This window comes from Prinia subflava, chromosome 2, assembly GCF_021018805.1.
Source record: "Prinia subflava isolate CZ2003 ecotype Zambia chromosome 2, Cam_Psub_1.2, whole genome shotgun sequence".
NCBI classification, from domain to species: domain Eukaryota; kingdom Metazoa; phylum Chordata; class Aves; order Passeriformes; family Cisticolidae; genus Prinia; species Prinia subflava.
The window spans coordinates 24,857,190-24,870,454 of record NC_086248.1 but is presented as its reverse complement, the minus strand read 5'-3'; the positions used below and the strand labels follow the sequence as shown (position 1 = coordinate 24,870,454).

Genomic DNA, 13,265 nt, shown 5'->3' with positions numbered 1-13,265 from the left:
GGAGTTCACAGCACTGAGAGGGATGAAATGAGATGAGAAAGTAAATAAAATGAGGGAAGGATAGGGCTACTCACACAAAGAAAACCCTTTCCCTTTTGTCAGTTCCATGGGTGCTAGCAAGAAAATCCAAAATCCTTAGACAACTTGGAAGACACCTTGTGACATTTCATTTCCACAAGCCCCTGCACAGTCTTCAGCACAATTTTTGCTGCTGGGGTGAATGATGAGAAGGAGGACACAGCTGAGATCAAATATAATTCACTTACTAATTACTTGTTAAACATTTTGTAGTTGAATAATAGTGCTGTTATAAAGACAGAGGGGTCTTGTGGGTAGAAGGAGATACAGATAAACAAGGTTGATAGGTCTCTACTGATCACCCTTACTTGTCCTTTTGCCCATTTCACTGGTTTCTTTGACTCTCCCTTGTCCTGGTTTCCTCTTCTTAAATAAAGGATAATTTGAATTAATTTTCTTGTGATGCTGGACCTCTTTCTGTGATGTTCTTCAATGAAAGGCTTTGCAGCAAGTGACCAGTATCAACATGAAAAGTATATATGTGGTGTGTTACGCCCATGTCTGGAATACTGTTGCCCTTTCTGTCATTATAGGTACTAAATATGATGGGCAATGTCTGTTGTTAGCATCATGTGCATAATTAGCATCTCATATTTTGCCTGTAATCATATGTCCTACCAGAGTGTTTCCAGTGTGTCTCTGGTTCTGGTGTTTTATGCCTGGATAGTTCTGTTTTGGAATGGGAATGATCACTGGCAAAGCTGTCATTAACTTTCTTTCTGCTTTACATTAAGATGGAAGGTATTTGTTTGGAATTTCTTGCCAGCTGGATGTGTTGGAAGTGTGGACAGTTGTAATGTGGTGGTGCAAGCGTATGAAACTGATAAGTTGTTTCATTTGTTATAGCAACTGCGTGAGCTGATTGCTGAGCACAAGCCTCATATAGATAAGATGAACAAAACGGGGCCTCAGTTGCTGGAGCTGAGCCCGGGAGAAGGCTTTTCTATCCAGGAGAAATATGTGGCAGCTGACACCCTTTACAGTAAAATTAAGGAAGATGTCAAAAAGCGAGCCCTGGCGCTGGATGAAGCCATTTCTCAGTGTACCCAGGTATCAATTAAGGTTTAAAGTAGAATTGGGTTCATTCAATGGAAAAATACACATTGTCATCTTACATGGATATATCAAGACTAAACTACTGTTTCACCTGGATTTTTCAACCTAATGGTCTGTGAATGTTCATATCACTGCTAATGGTATTGATTTTTCTCTATCTCGAGGGGTTATAATTTTATATATTGGTCAGTATTAAGAATTTGTAGCCTCTGAAAAATGTTACAGTGCTTAAGTTTGAAGTAAAAAATCTAGTGGTCTAAAACTGTGGGCTTTGATTTTCATTTTCATTTTCTCTTACTGGTCTTTTACTGGCTGGTGCTTCATTTGTAAACAAATAATCACTTTTGATCAGTTAAACTTGGGTATAGTTATTTCTAGGATTTAGAAGCTGTAGTTAGCAGAGTTAGCAATGGAACTAGTGGGTAGTTCAGCAGTGGCAATGGCATTGGCTCTTTGCTGCAAAGAACTTCACACAGTGTGCTGAAATTGTTACAGAAAAGTGTTATAAGGAAACTTAGACTCCACAAAATGTCATTAGCATAAAATTCAGGTTAAATCCACAAAAGCTGCATATTCTGGCTTCATCAGCCTATGAAATGGACTTCTACATAGTATTGTCAAATGTGTTCTAGCAACTGTTAAATATTGGGTTAATTGTCATTAAATTCAGACAGAAATTCTTTTCCTCGACCCAGGATTTAGAAAATAATTCAGTAAAACTTTGTACATAAACCTATACAAAAACCTGAATGAAAATACTTTGTTCTATATGGCTGTTTTTATAGGAACTTCCCCGTTTTTCCTGTTCACTGGAAATTAAGTGCTATATTCTGCTTAGCTCTTAAATACTGAATAAAGAAATACACCTTGAAGACCTTGCCAATTCTACATTCTAAGTAATTTTTGTCAGGTCATTATAATTAATGTCATATTCCTAGCCCCTGCTGCTGAGTTTAGGAATGTGAGACAAAACTAAATGACATCAGATACCATCCTGCTTTTGAACTGGTTATAGACGTTATATGTTATATATATGTATTTAATGTATAAACTTTCAGTCATTCTAAACACCTTCCTTATTTATACCTCTGAAACATACCTGATTATTTAGATCCTCTCTTTTTCTTTTGCTTAGTCCTCCCCATATGTGGAGCTGCCAATTTGAAAATCAAGATATTTGCTTAGTATTAGAGTCCTTGTTTTGTATGTGATAGACATCAACATGTTGTACTGCCTAAGTACAGAAAGCAAGAATTAGAAATACATTCTTTGCTAACACCTAGAATATAATAAGATGTTGAGAAATTACTGAATTATTTATGCAATCCTTTATGGTTCATTTTATGTACCTAAACATATATGCAGATGGCAAAGTAAAACATTCTAATGCCCACAGAACGTATTTTATATAATCTTTTTTTACGAAGATACATGAATATATATTCAGATTATCAGATCTCTGTACTATGATGTCTGTGTCAATGTTTGTCTAGACAGTCCTTGAAGAAGTAATTAGTTAACTCTTCAGGTTTAAAATTATATTAAATTGCACTGTGTATCAAAGGAAGGACATAATGTGTGAAACTAGAATGAGAGGTTGTAATGACTTGCATTTTCTTCCTTTTAAGTTCAAAAAGACTTTGTCTTATTTGTTGAAGTTGAGTACAAGGAGGCCCACTGAATGCACTGACAACTTAAAAAAGTAATATATGTGCTAAAATTAGACCCAAATATTGCCAAATTAATTTCAGTTTTTATCACTTCTGTAAGGTTTTGTTGCCACAATCAGTTTCTCAGAAGTCTTGAATGTGGGAAGGCTTCTTTTCTTTCATTACACGTTTTGTTGGCTTCTATGATATTCACACTTGTAACAAAAGCACTGAGGCCCATAGTTTTAGTCACAGGGTCAGAATTGAAGTTGGTTGTATGGTGGGAAAAAGTAATTATGTTTATATTGCCTGTGTATATTCCTTTGAATAGAAAGGATGTAGCTATTTGTGCACATAATGTGATCTTGTTTTGCCGTAAACCTTCTAGCATCTTTTTCAAGTGTTGTCAGGAGTAGTTTTTGTAGATCCTGGAGAGTCATTAAATGCACCTATGATGTAAGGATTTCTTTATATTGAGAGGAGCAAGATATTTAGGAATCTCTATGAATCCAAAAGCATAAAATAAAGGCTAACTTTGGACCTATCCCAAAGGCTGAACCACTTTACACAGCTGTAATGGCATTTCTGAGCATGTACCTGGGCTCAGCCAAACGTGGAAGGATCTAGTATATACATGTTGCAGGAAGTAACATACCTTTACTGCACCAGCCAGCACCCCCTGGCCACTAACAAATGTCTTCTTGCATCACCTTACATATAAGGCCTTAATCTGAGGTTGTATATCAGTGTGTTGGTCCTAACAGGAAAATGTATGTTTTTAGTAGTAAAGTACTTATCTTTCTAAAATGATGAAGTCAGAAAGCCATGGCTCTCTAAAGCTACAAACGACATGAGTTTCACAGGACTAAATGTTAGTGGATTCTGCCATATGTATAGTAACCTCAGAGGGAGTGTCTCAGGACTGAACCTGAACTTAATAGAAAAATTCTTGAATTTGAGAGAACCTGCCATTTTACAGGGTTATTTGTAATTTAGATATTAAAAGAGCCTAGAGGGAGGTATTGCAATTTGCACATATGTATGTTGGATAGAGATGTAAAGTACCTTTTTCCAAGATAATTTCAGATGCCATTTTTCAGTTCATTGTTTTGGGTTTTTTGGTTTTTTTAATTCTAATTTGTCTTCTGTTTCCTTCTGTCCTGTACCACCCTCCCAGTTTCATGACAAGATAGATCCAACCCTTGAGAGTCTGAAACGCATAGTTGAACGTCTGAGGCAGCCCCCTTCAATCTCAGCAGAGGTTGAGAAGATAAAAGAGCAGATCAGTGAAAATAAGAACGTGTCGGTGGATCTGGAAAAGCTTCAGCCCGTGTATGAGACACTTAAACAGAGAGGGGAGGAAATGATTGCTCGCTCAGAAGGCACTGATAAGGACATGTCTGCTAAAGGTAATAGACTGAGAAAACTTTCATGTAGTGGAAATGCAGTAAGCTGCAGCATATAAAATTCTTCATTTCTAGTGACCTCTAATCTGGGGAATGTTCTCCTGGAGAAGCTCCTTAAGATTTATAAAAACAAAGCATTCGTTTAAAATAATTCATTGTGGATATGACCTTTATTTTATTTTTAAAGGCCATTGTGTTTGTTTCCACTTAACATTATAAGGAGTCCTGCAAAGAAATATTTGAGTCTAAATTTTAAAATGTACACATATGTTCCTGCTGTAGGACTGTAGAGAGATTTATGACCAAGCATTGTTTGCCAAGGTAGTAATCTAGTTCCTTTGTTGTTTAGCTGTTCAAGATAAACTAGACCAAATGGTCCTAATTTGGAAAGACATCCAGACCCTGACTGAGGAAAGAGAAGCCAAACTGTTGGATGTAATGGAACTAGCTGAAAAGTTTTGGTGTGATCATATGGCTCTTGTAGCTACTATTAAAGATACTCAGGACTTCATTCGAGAACTGGAGGGACCCGGAGTTGACCCATCTGTAGTCAAGCAACAGCAAGAAGCTGCAGAGGTCAGTAGAAAGTATTTTCTTGACTTGAAGTACTTTATTTATGGTATGCAGAGGAGAAGATATTATTTTATAAAGACTAAAAGGGGTAACTGTGTAGAAATTTACAATAATGGTATCTCAGAAGTCCACGGTTAATAACATGTATCAGTGCCTAATTGCAATGAGCATGCAGCATGTGCTTGTCATTAGGTTTCCTTATTTGTTTGTAAATATGTGTATAATAACCATCTCACTGGGACTTTTAAAAGTTACACATGCTTGAGATTCCTCGAGTAGTGCGTAACATCTAAATGAAAGGTGGACAAATGTATTATGCTTTATGTATTATCCTCTAAGCCTGTAATTATTTATACAGATAGTTAAATGTTTGGAGGTTGAATGATAACCTCTGACAGGGAACACACTCTGATTAAAGAAATCTAATTTAAAACTTCCTGTTTATTTTTTCCATCTCATGCAAAATTGTATCATAAACCATTGTTGCAATTTAGAGTGATGTCAGCTGATTTCATCTGACACTGCAAAGGGATGCTTATTTTTTAAGCATCCAGATGTAAGTCCAAAGTGACTTGAAAGAAAACAAAGGTGGAATCCTGCTGTGTTCTATCTTGAAAGCAAGTTATACAAAGGTTATTAAAATTAGTATTAGCAATGTTGACTTTTTTTCTCTTTGTAGGCTGCTAAAGAAGAAATTGATGGACTACAAGAAGAACTAGAAGCAGTTGTGAGCCTTGGCTCTGAGCTGAGAGCTGCTTGTGGAGAGCCTGACAAACCTATTGTCAACAAGAGTATAGATGAGGTATGGGAAATGCAGATGCTTAGGTCTGCTGTGTGGTAGCTTGTTCAGCTGAAATTGGTATATTCCACACAACCCCAACAAATTTTGAAAATAAAAATTTTGTGGTGAAAGTGAGACATCAATGAAGACTTTGTGGTAAACTAAGATTTGCCTTTTAAGTGAATGAATCTTAGATTAGATTAGAATGTACACACTGATTTATTTCATTGATCTATGGTTTGGAATTTTGTGAAAGAGAGATTTTCTTAAAAAATACTCACTGATTAATGTTGTAAGGGACTATTTCTTGCAAAAGTAATGCTAGAATAAATTTTGGATATGTATTGTTCATGCCAAGTGAGACATCTTAACTGAGACTACACTGTTTGGATGACTACAAAGTATTTTTTATTTCTCTGGTGTTCAGCACTGTATGATTCTTTTAAGCTATTTTTATTATGGTGATGCAACTCCAAATGATTTAGTAGTATTTCCTCTATTAACTGTAATATCTCTGTTAAAATATTCAAGCAGTATTGAACTTTACAGCTTTTATAATCCAGAACCTCTACTGAATTTTGAAGGAATCTAGTTATGCAGGGATAGGGAGGACAAGAGTGTTCATATGGAATAAATGTGAGCTAGTCATACTTAGTTTATCTGTATTAATGATCAGTGAATTTAGTAAATGCACATTATATAGCAGTAAAATTCTTTTGTTTATTGGAGTAAATTGTGCTTACTTGCAGCTGAATTCTGCCTGGGATTCGTTAAACAAAACATGGAAAGAACGTGTGGATAAGCTTGGGGAAGCTATGCAGGCAGCTGTTCAATACCAGGATGGACTGCAGGTAAGATGATGTGAAATACCTGACCCATCCTTGAGTCAATGGGATTTAATGTGTCATGGGATTAAGTAGGTGACAAGTAATGTGCTCTGGCTGTTGTGAATATTTTGTTCAGTAGGCAGAGTTTTTTTCTCCAGATTGGTTGGGATTGGTTCATTGATATTTTTTTGCTCTAAATAATGTGTATGTTGGGTTGTTTTCTTCATGTCCATATATTGCACCATTTAGATTCAAAATTAATGTTTGTTGATAAGAGCAGAGGGTTTTTGGCAGCACACATTCCTAGTAGTTCTGCTCACATTTTCTTGTGATAGTCAAGGCAGGTTAAAGTTGTGACACATCTTTGTGGTCTGAAAGGAACAGAGTACAGCTCTGTATACACACTTGCTGCTATTTTCTTTGAGTGGAAGACAGTTAAAGCACTTGAATCTTATTCAACCTTATTTATAAGTAAAATGTTTGAGTATTTTAAGCAAAAATATTATTAACATAATGTTGTAAAAATGTTATTCTTAGTATAATTTATCCTATCACAATACTTTAGAAGAAGATTCCCTTTTTAATTCTGTAGGTAAATATTCCAGTAGTTTTAAGATATCTTGTACATTGTGCTTCCTAGAAGTGATGGAGTTTAAAAAAAAAAGAGGGGTTATCCTTTAGATGACTTGTAAAGGTCTCTTCCAACACAACCTATCCTTTGAAACTAGGATCTTTTCTCATATGTGCTGTTGGGGTTTTTGTAGTTGTCTGTTTGTTTGGTTTGGGTTTGTTTGTTTGTTGTTTTTCTTGATGGAATGACTGTCCTCCCTGGTTCATTAAATCTTTAAAACTGGAATTTCACATGACACTGAGGCAATTACTTCTGTATTTGGTGCAGATCAAGCAGCAGACCACTCTTTAATAATAATGCAACATGCCTGTTTTGCAGTGCACCATCACTATGGATTTTTCTCTCGGTTCTCCTGTGTTCCTACTGCGCAGAGATTGATTAGACAGTTAGAATCATCATCATTTGCTTTAAGTGCTTTCTGTTTCCTGTAGCTGTACATGGCACATCCCACAAGCTTGGTACTTTGTGAAAGAACTGCATTTAAGTGCTGTCTTACACTGATTTGAATAGACAATATGAAAAATATTATGGACAGATTGCAGCTGCCTCACCCTCTTGAGCCCATTGAGCATAGTTCTCCTTTTTTCAGGGAGTCATGTAGCAGGAGGCAGCTCCAAAAAGCTGTCCTAGGCATTTCTCCTTAATCTTATCTCCACAGAGAACAGGCACGTGGAAAAGGGCCTAGCTGAGGTGTTCTTTCCTTTGTGCAATTACTCAGATTGATGCAGGTGTTCTTAATCCATGTAGAGTATTCTTAAGGTTCTGCATTGTATCAGGAGCAAAAGGAATACCCACAAAGTGTCAGAACTGGGGAGACATCATTTATTTTTTATTTTTTAAAGTCACTGCATTATCCTATTCTAGCTCAGTTATGGTCCTTGACTGCCTAGTATGTGCTGAATGGGTAGTCCCATGTTCCTTACGCAAATAACTTTCTTCAAAAGAATGGTTTGGTTTGTAATCCTCTTTTGAGGTGTGTTATCCACCACCTTCCATTTTCACTCCAAACAACTGTAAAACAGTTTGTCTTGTAATTGTCTTTCAAGGGATTCATAAAAATTGCAGATTTTACACAAGAAGTAGATTACTACTCAGCATGAACAATTCTGGCAAAGTCTTGCAGAATTTACACTCCTGTAGCTGTTACACTGTTGTATCACAAAGGAACCTGGGTTTTGTTGGCAAAGTTATTTTCTTTGAAAGGGCACAGCAATACCTTTTGTGGCAAAAAGAAAAGTTCTGATATTGGACTTAATACAACTTTTAAAAATAACAGCATTTCTCTGCTCACACTTAAATATCATACTGTGATTTTCAGGCATTATTTGACTGGGTAGACATTGCTGGCAGCAAGTTAGCATCTATGTCCCCAGTTGGAACAGATCTGGAGACAGTGAAGCAGCAAACAGAGGAACTTAAGGTATGAACTAACAATTTATTTCCTTTATGTTTCCATTTGTTTGTATTTTTCTGTATTGATTAGTATTTTTGAGAGTCAAATGCAATTTTCATTTTCAATTTTTAGTAAAGAAGAATTTGCATGAAAAATTTAAAATATTTCATTGGAAACTTTTCATTTTAAAATGCATTTAATTTTAAAATCTATTTCAAATTTTGGCAAAACTACATTTTATTTTTTCTGATAGCCCAAAACATAGTTCAGAACACATGTTCAGAACACAGGATGTGTTCAGATCATTGCACCAACTGTGTGTTAAAGGAGTTCTACTAAAGAAAATCTGCTTTCGCTTCCTTTCAAGAATAGTTCCATTTGAAGTTTAAAGCATTATCACCATCACAACCACAAGAGCTAGAGAACATAGAATCATTCTCTAATCATTACTTGTGTTTCATTTATTTCTCTTCTTTTTCTATTTACCATAGCAATTTAAGACAGAAGCTTATCAGCAGCAGATAGAAATGGAAAGACTGAACCATCAGGCAGAACTATTGCTAAAGAAGGCAACACAAGAGAGTGACAAGCACACTGTTCAAGACCCTCTCTCAGAGCTCAGACTGTTGTGGGACAGCCTAGAAGACAAAATTATAAGTAGACAGGTAAATAAGCTTGAAGATGGAGACTTTCTTAAGGACTTAGATTTTTGAGAAAAACACTTTATTATGTGTAATGCTTATATTAATTTACACATTCCCTTTAGTTTTGAAGCTAAAAGATCTATATATAATAGGATTTGAATTGTACAATACGTTGAATTTTTAAAACATTTTTAAACCTTTTAAGATTTTCTGTCAGTAATGCTATGTTGAATGATTGTTATTTCATTTTGATTATTTGATGATGTCTTAAGTAGCGGTTGAAAACATGTTTATATGTGCAAAAGTAATAGTAGCTGCTGAACTGAACAATTGAATAAAACTCCATTAACTTCATATTCAACTATTTCAGTGTTATTACCTTAAATTATCAAGCTGAGAGACGTGAAAGAGTCCTTTAAAGTGCATTTTTTTTCTAAACTGAATAATTTCTTGACAAAGAAAAGGTTTTAAAAAGATAATGCAACAAATTGCATTTATATTGAAAATATATTTTAAGTGATAAAAAGCTACTGATAAATCTTATGAAAGAATTTTCAACCTTAACTCTGTTCTGGTTGTATGGCTTCTCCCAAGGCCAGGAATTTGAGCCTGGAATGCGAGGCTTTACAAGGAAATTGCTAACTCAGCTGTAGTTACAAAGCATTGCCTGTACTGGGTAACTTTTTCCCCTTGGTTTTTATTCTGTTTCATGCATGGACTCTGCTCTGGATTGTGGTGACTAATGGTAATGTAAGACAATTCAATTGCACTGTGAGACGATTTTATTGTTGATTTTATTTTTACTGTAGCACAAGCTGGAAGGTGCCTTGTTAGCCTTGGGGCAGTTCCAGCATGCCCTGGATGAGTTACTGGCGTGGCTGACACACACAGAAGATTTGCTGAATGAACAGAAACCTGTGGGAGGAGACCCCAAGGCCATTGAAATTGAACTTGCCAAACATCATGTATGTAATTATAATCAATATTAACTGAAATGTTCTTTTGATATTTATCTTAGGGCTGAGGCTTTTATTACTAGGATTTCTCATTTGATAAATAATTCTCTACATATACTTTCAAGATGCAGATTATAGCTGAAATGAAGGCTTGAAATAAATAATATCTGTCTTCTTACTCCTCCACATTCCTCCTTCCTTGCATATGCCATGCAAGTGGCATAGGTTTTAGACAAAAATAAATGGCTTACCCTAGTCTCCACCTCTAATCACCTTTCTTTGACCTAGGGAACTTAAAAGTTACTGAATCTGCTACTCTGCCTAAAGCAACAAAAACTCCTTGATTTGTTCTGTTTAAGCCAGGTGTCACAAACTGCATGACTCTTGCATATCTTTGGTTCTTTCTTCCCTTTTAGAAAACAGTGATTTGTTCTGAATTCTGCAAAATTGTGTGTCAGTTGGGTTCAGCTAAGATGGAAAATACTTCTCCAAAAATCTGTGCAAACTCCCATCTTTTTCTCTGTTTTACTTACAATGTAGGGATAAGGGGGTTTTGTTTGTTTGTTTTAGTATTTTTACTGATCATTGTTACTTTGGAGCCCATGAAAGAATGCTTCTGCTATGCCTTTATTTTTAAAACATCTCCTAGGAGTATGAGATTTTCCCTGCCTCTATGTGTAACTCTTTGCTCTTCATAACAATGTGTTCTTTCTAGGCTTGAAAATTTCAATCTAACCTTGTAATTCCTCTCCCTTTAAATCTGCCATTTAATTTTTGGCCTGCATATGATGTAAAAAGTACTCAGAGTCCATTCTGGATTTGAGAGAATTGATTGACATTGACAGTACACAGATAATGAAGGTGTTTTCATTGTCTGTGTTAATGCAGCTATGCAGCTTCTGAGGTCTTTTGGGTGGTCAGTTGGAACTTGAACAGAATACAGTATCTACATACCCTATGTGACTGTTGTTATGAACAGACCCTTTTAAAATAAAGTAAATAAAATTACAAAACCAAGTTCTGCTCCACAAACCTTTTATATTCTTATTGAACGGAAGTGTTTTACTAGTGAAGAAGCATCAAGGCATCATTTGTGTCTGTGCTGAGGGAGTTCAGCAAACACATGAATGAATCTACTTCCTCTTCATAATACAGAGTTTATAGGTTAGAAAGTTCACACAGTAGTGCATCCTGTGGTAGCCTGTAAAAACATCCACCTCTTGAATAACTTTGGAAAAAAATAGACCTTGTTCTTAGTGATTCTCAGCAGGAAGGAAGGGATAAGATGCATCTGCTTCTGTGAATACCTTTTTTCACCCTTTTCACCTTTTTTTAGAAAAATAGAACAATCTGGTTCTTAGCTTAGAAGAATTAAAGTAAATGTGATGTGTATTTTGTGTTCAAGGTCTGCTTGTGACTTGCTATTTCGTATTGTGCTACATTTGGTTTATTTTTAAGTTCCTTTTTATTTAGCTTTGTATTTTTTCTGTATGGTAGCATTTTGATGGACGTGAGTTTGAGTCAGACCCCATGGAAGACAGCAATCATAAACTTGAATTTCTTAGATAGGGTTTACCATTCTCTTCCCAACCATTTTTGTATTTCTTTTTCTGTTCTATACTAAGGCTTTTCTTGTCCTGCCCCCCATCCTTCTGAAAGAAGCATTTTTTTCCCAAATGTACATTTTGCCTTTTATGTTTTTTTCCTGTGGTTGGTGATAAGAGGTTTCCCAGCAGATGGAGGAGGTCTTTTGGAGTTAGTACTACAACCATCCCCCAGCTTTAGCACAGGTCAAGTGTCCTGGTAGCCTGACATAATGAGAAAGGAGCTGTAGCCGTGAAATGCACAAGAAGACATCGTGGCAGCTGGATTGTTGTATAGCACAGCAGGCACATAGTATTCAAAGAAAAATCCTGTTAAAGGAAAGTGTATAATACATTTAAACAGTGAAGAAATAATTATTCCATAGCACTACTAGAAACCTTTAATAATTTCAGAAATATATGCTTTTAGAAGGAATGTATTATTTTTTCCTGGATACAAAAATAAACTTCAGTAATTTGTCAAATGGTCTGTTACTGCTTTTGATGGAAGAGGTCTTAGTTATTAGCTTTAATTTCTGATACCTGTGCTGATCTTTTGTCTTTGGACAACTGGCTCAGTCACTGTGAGTGCCTTCATTCAGTAACTTACCAACATGGCCATGCTGTGTTACAATTGCAGGTGCTACAAAATGATGTTTTCGCTCATCAGTCTACGGTGGAAGCTGTTAAAAAAGCAGGAAATGACCTGATTGAATCAAGTGCTGTTGAAGAAGCAAGTAATTTACGGAGCAAGCTGGAACTCCTGAATCAGCGCTGGCAAAAGTTGTTGGAAAAAACAGAACAAAGGAAGCAGCAGCTGGATAGTGCCTTGATCCAGGTGAACAGGAAATGATCAAATATAGAGATAACTCAGAAAAAGTGTCTTTTACATGAAATACATAGATACATGTATTAGAGGTTGGCCTAAATCAAAACCATGATGCAGACGCTCCTGAAATTGGAGAAAGTTTGAATCCAGCTGTATCTTCCACAGCTGAACACTGTCCCTTAGAGTGCTGATATAAGACTTCAGCTTTTGGTCTACGTGTTTGTAAAAGGTGAAATTTCTCTATAGGTGTATTATTCAGGAAAAACATTGGTCTCACAGTAATTTTGACTGCTTTCATGATTTTTATGGGTTTTATTCTTATCCTTTAGGCTGAATTGAGCTAATTTGTTTGCTTTTTCCCCTCTTTTTTCTTTTCTTCTCTTTAATTTCCTTTGATTATTACAAATATCTGATTAAAGCAGTTGCCAAGGTGCTTATATAGCTGAGCTGGTATTGGAGTGGAAAACGTTTAAGTTATCTCTAAAATTATATGGTATAATTTAGGCTCAAGGTTTCCATGGAGAAGTTGAGGATCTGCAGCAATGGCTGACAGACACTGAACGTCAGCTGTTGGCATCAAAACCTGTTGGAGGCTTACCAGAAACAGCAAGAGAGCAGCTTAATGCACATATGGTAAGTATCAGTATTAGAATGCTTTGCAAATTGCATTTCAGGACTAACTATCTTTTAAGAGTGTTTTTGGTAAATACAGAGTGTGTTCGATATATCACAATGTCTGTACAGTGTCTTAAAGAAATTTAATAGCCTTCAAAACAACACGTTTATTTACAGTGTAGTTTAATAGCCTATTGGGACATGTCCATTATTAGTGTTGAGACAAATAGAGCAACTTTCACAT

At 35.8% G+C, this 13,265-nt stretch overlaps 1 protein-coding gene across 4 annotated transcripts in view; it reads left to right on the top strand.

Annotated features, from left to right (window-relative positions):
• Positions 1-13,265, top strand: part of DST (dystonin) — a 293,083-nt gene that overhangs the window by 244,862 nt on the left and 34,956 nt on the right. For all 4 annotated transcript variants that reach the window (XM_063389398.1, XM_063389397.1, XM_063389401.1 and 1 more), the window contains 10 exons: positions 925-1,128; positions 3,961-4,192; positions 4,539-4,765; positions 5,442-5,564; positions 6,293-6,394; positions 8,320-8,421; positions 8,886-9,059; positions 9,848-10,003; positions 12,218-12,415; positions 12,911-13,039. In XM_063389398.1, coding sequence (XP_063245468.1) covers positions 925-1,128; positions 3,961-4,192; positions 4,539-4,765; positions 5,442-5,564; positions 6,293-6,394; positions 8,320-8,421; positions 8,886-9,059; positions 9,848-10,003; positions 12,218-12,415; positions 12,911-13,039 — 1,647 coding nt within the window. The remainder of the gene's footprint in view (positions 1-924; positions 1,129-3,960; positions 4,193-4,538; positions 4,766-5,441; positions 5,565-6,292; positions 6,395-8,319; positions 8,422-8,885; positions 9,060-9,847; positions 10,004-12,217; positions 12,416-12,910; positions 13,040-13,265) is intronic.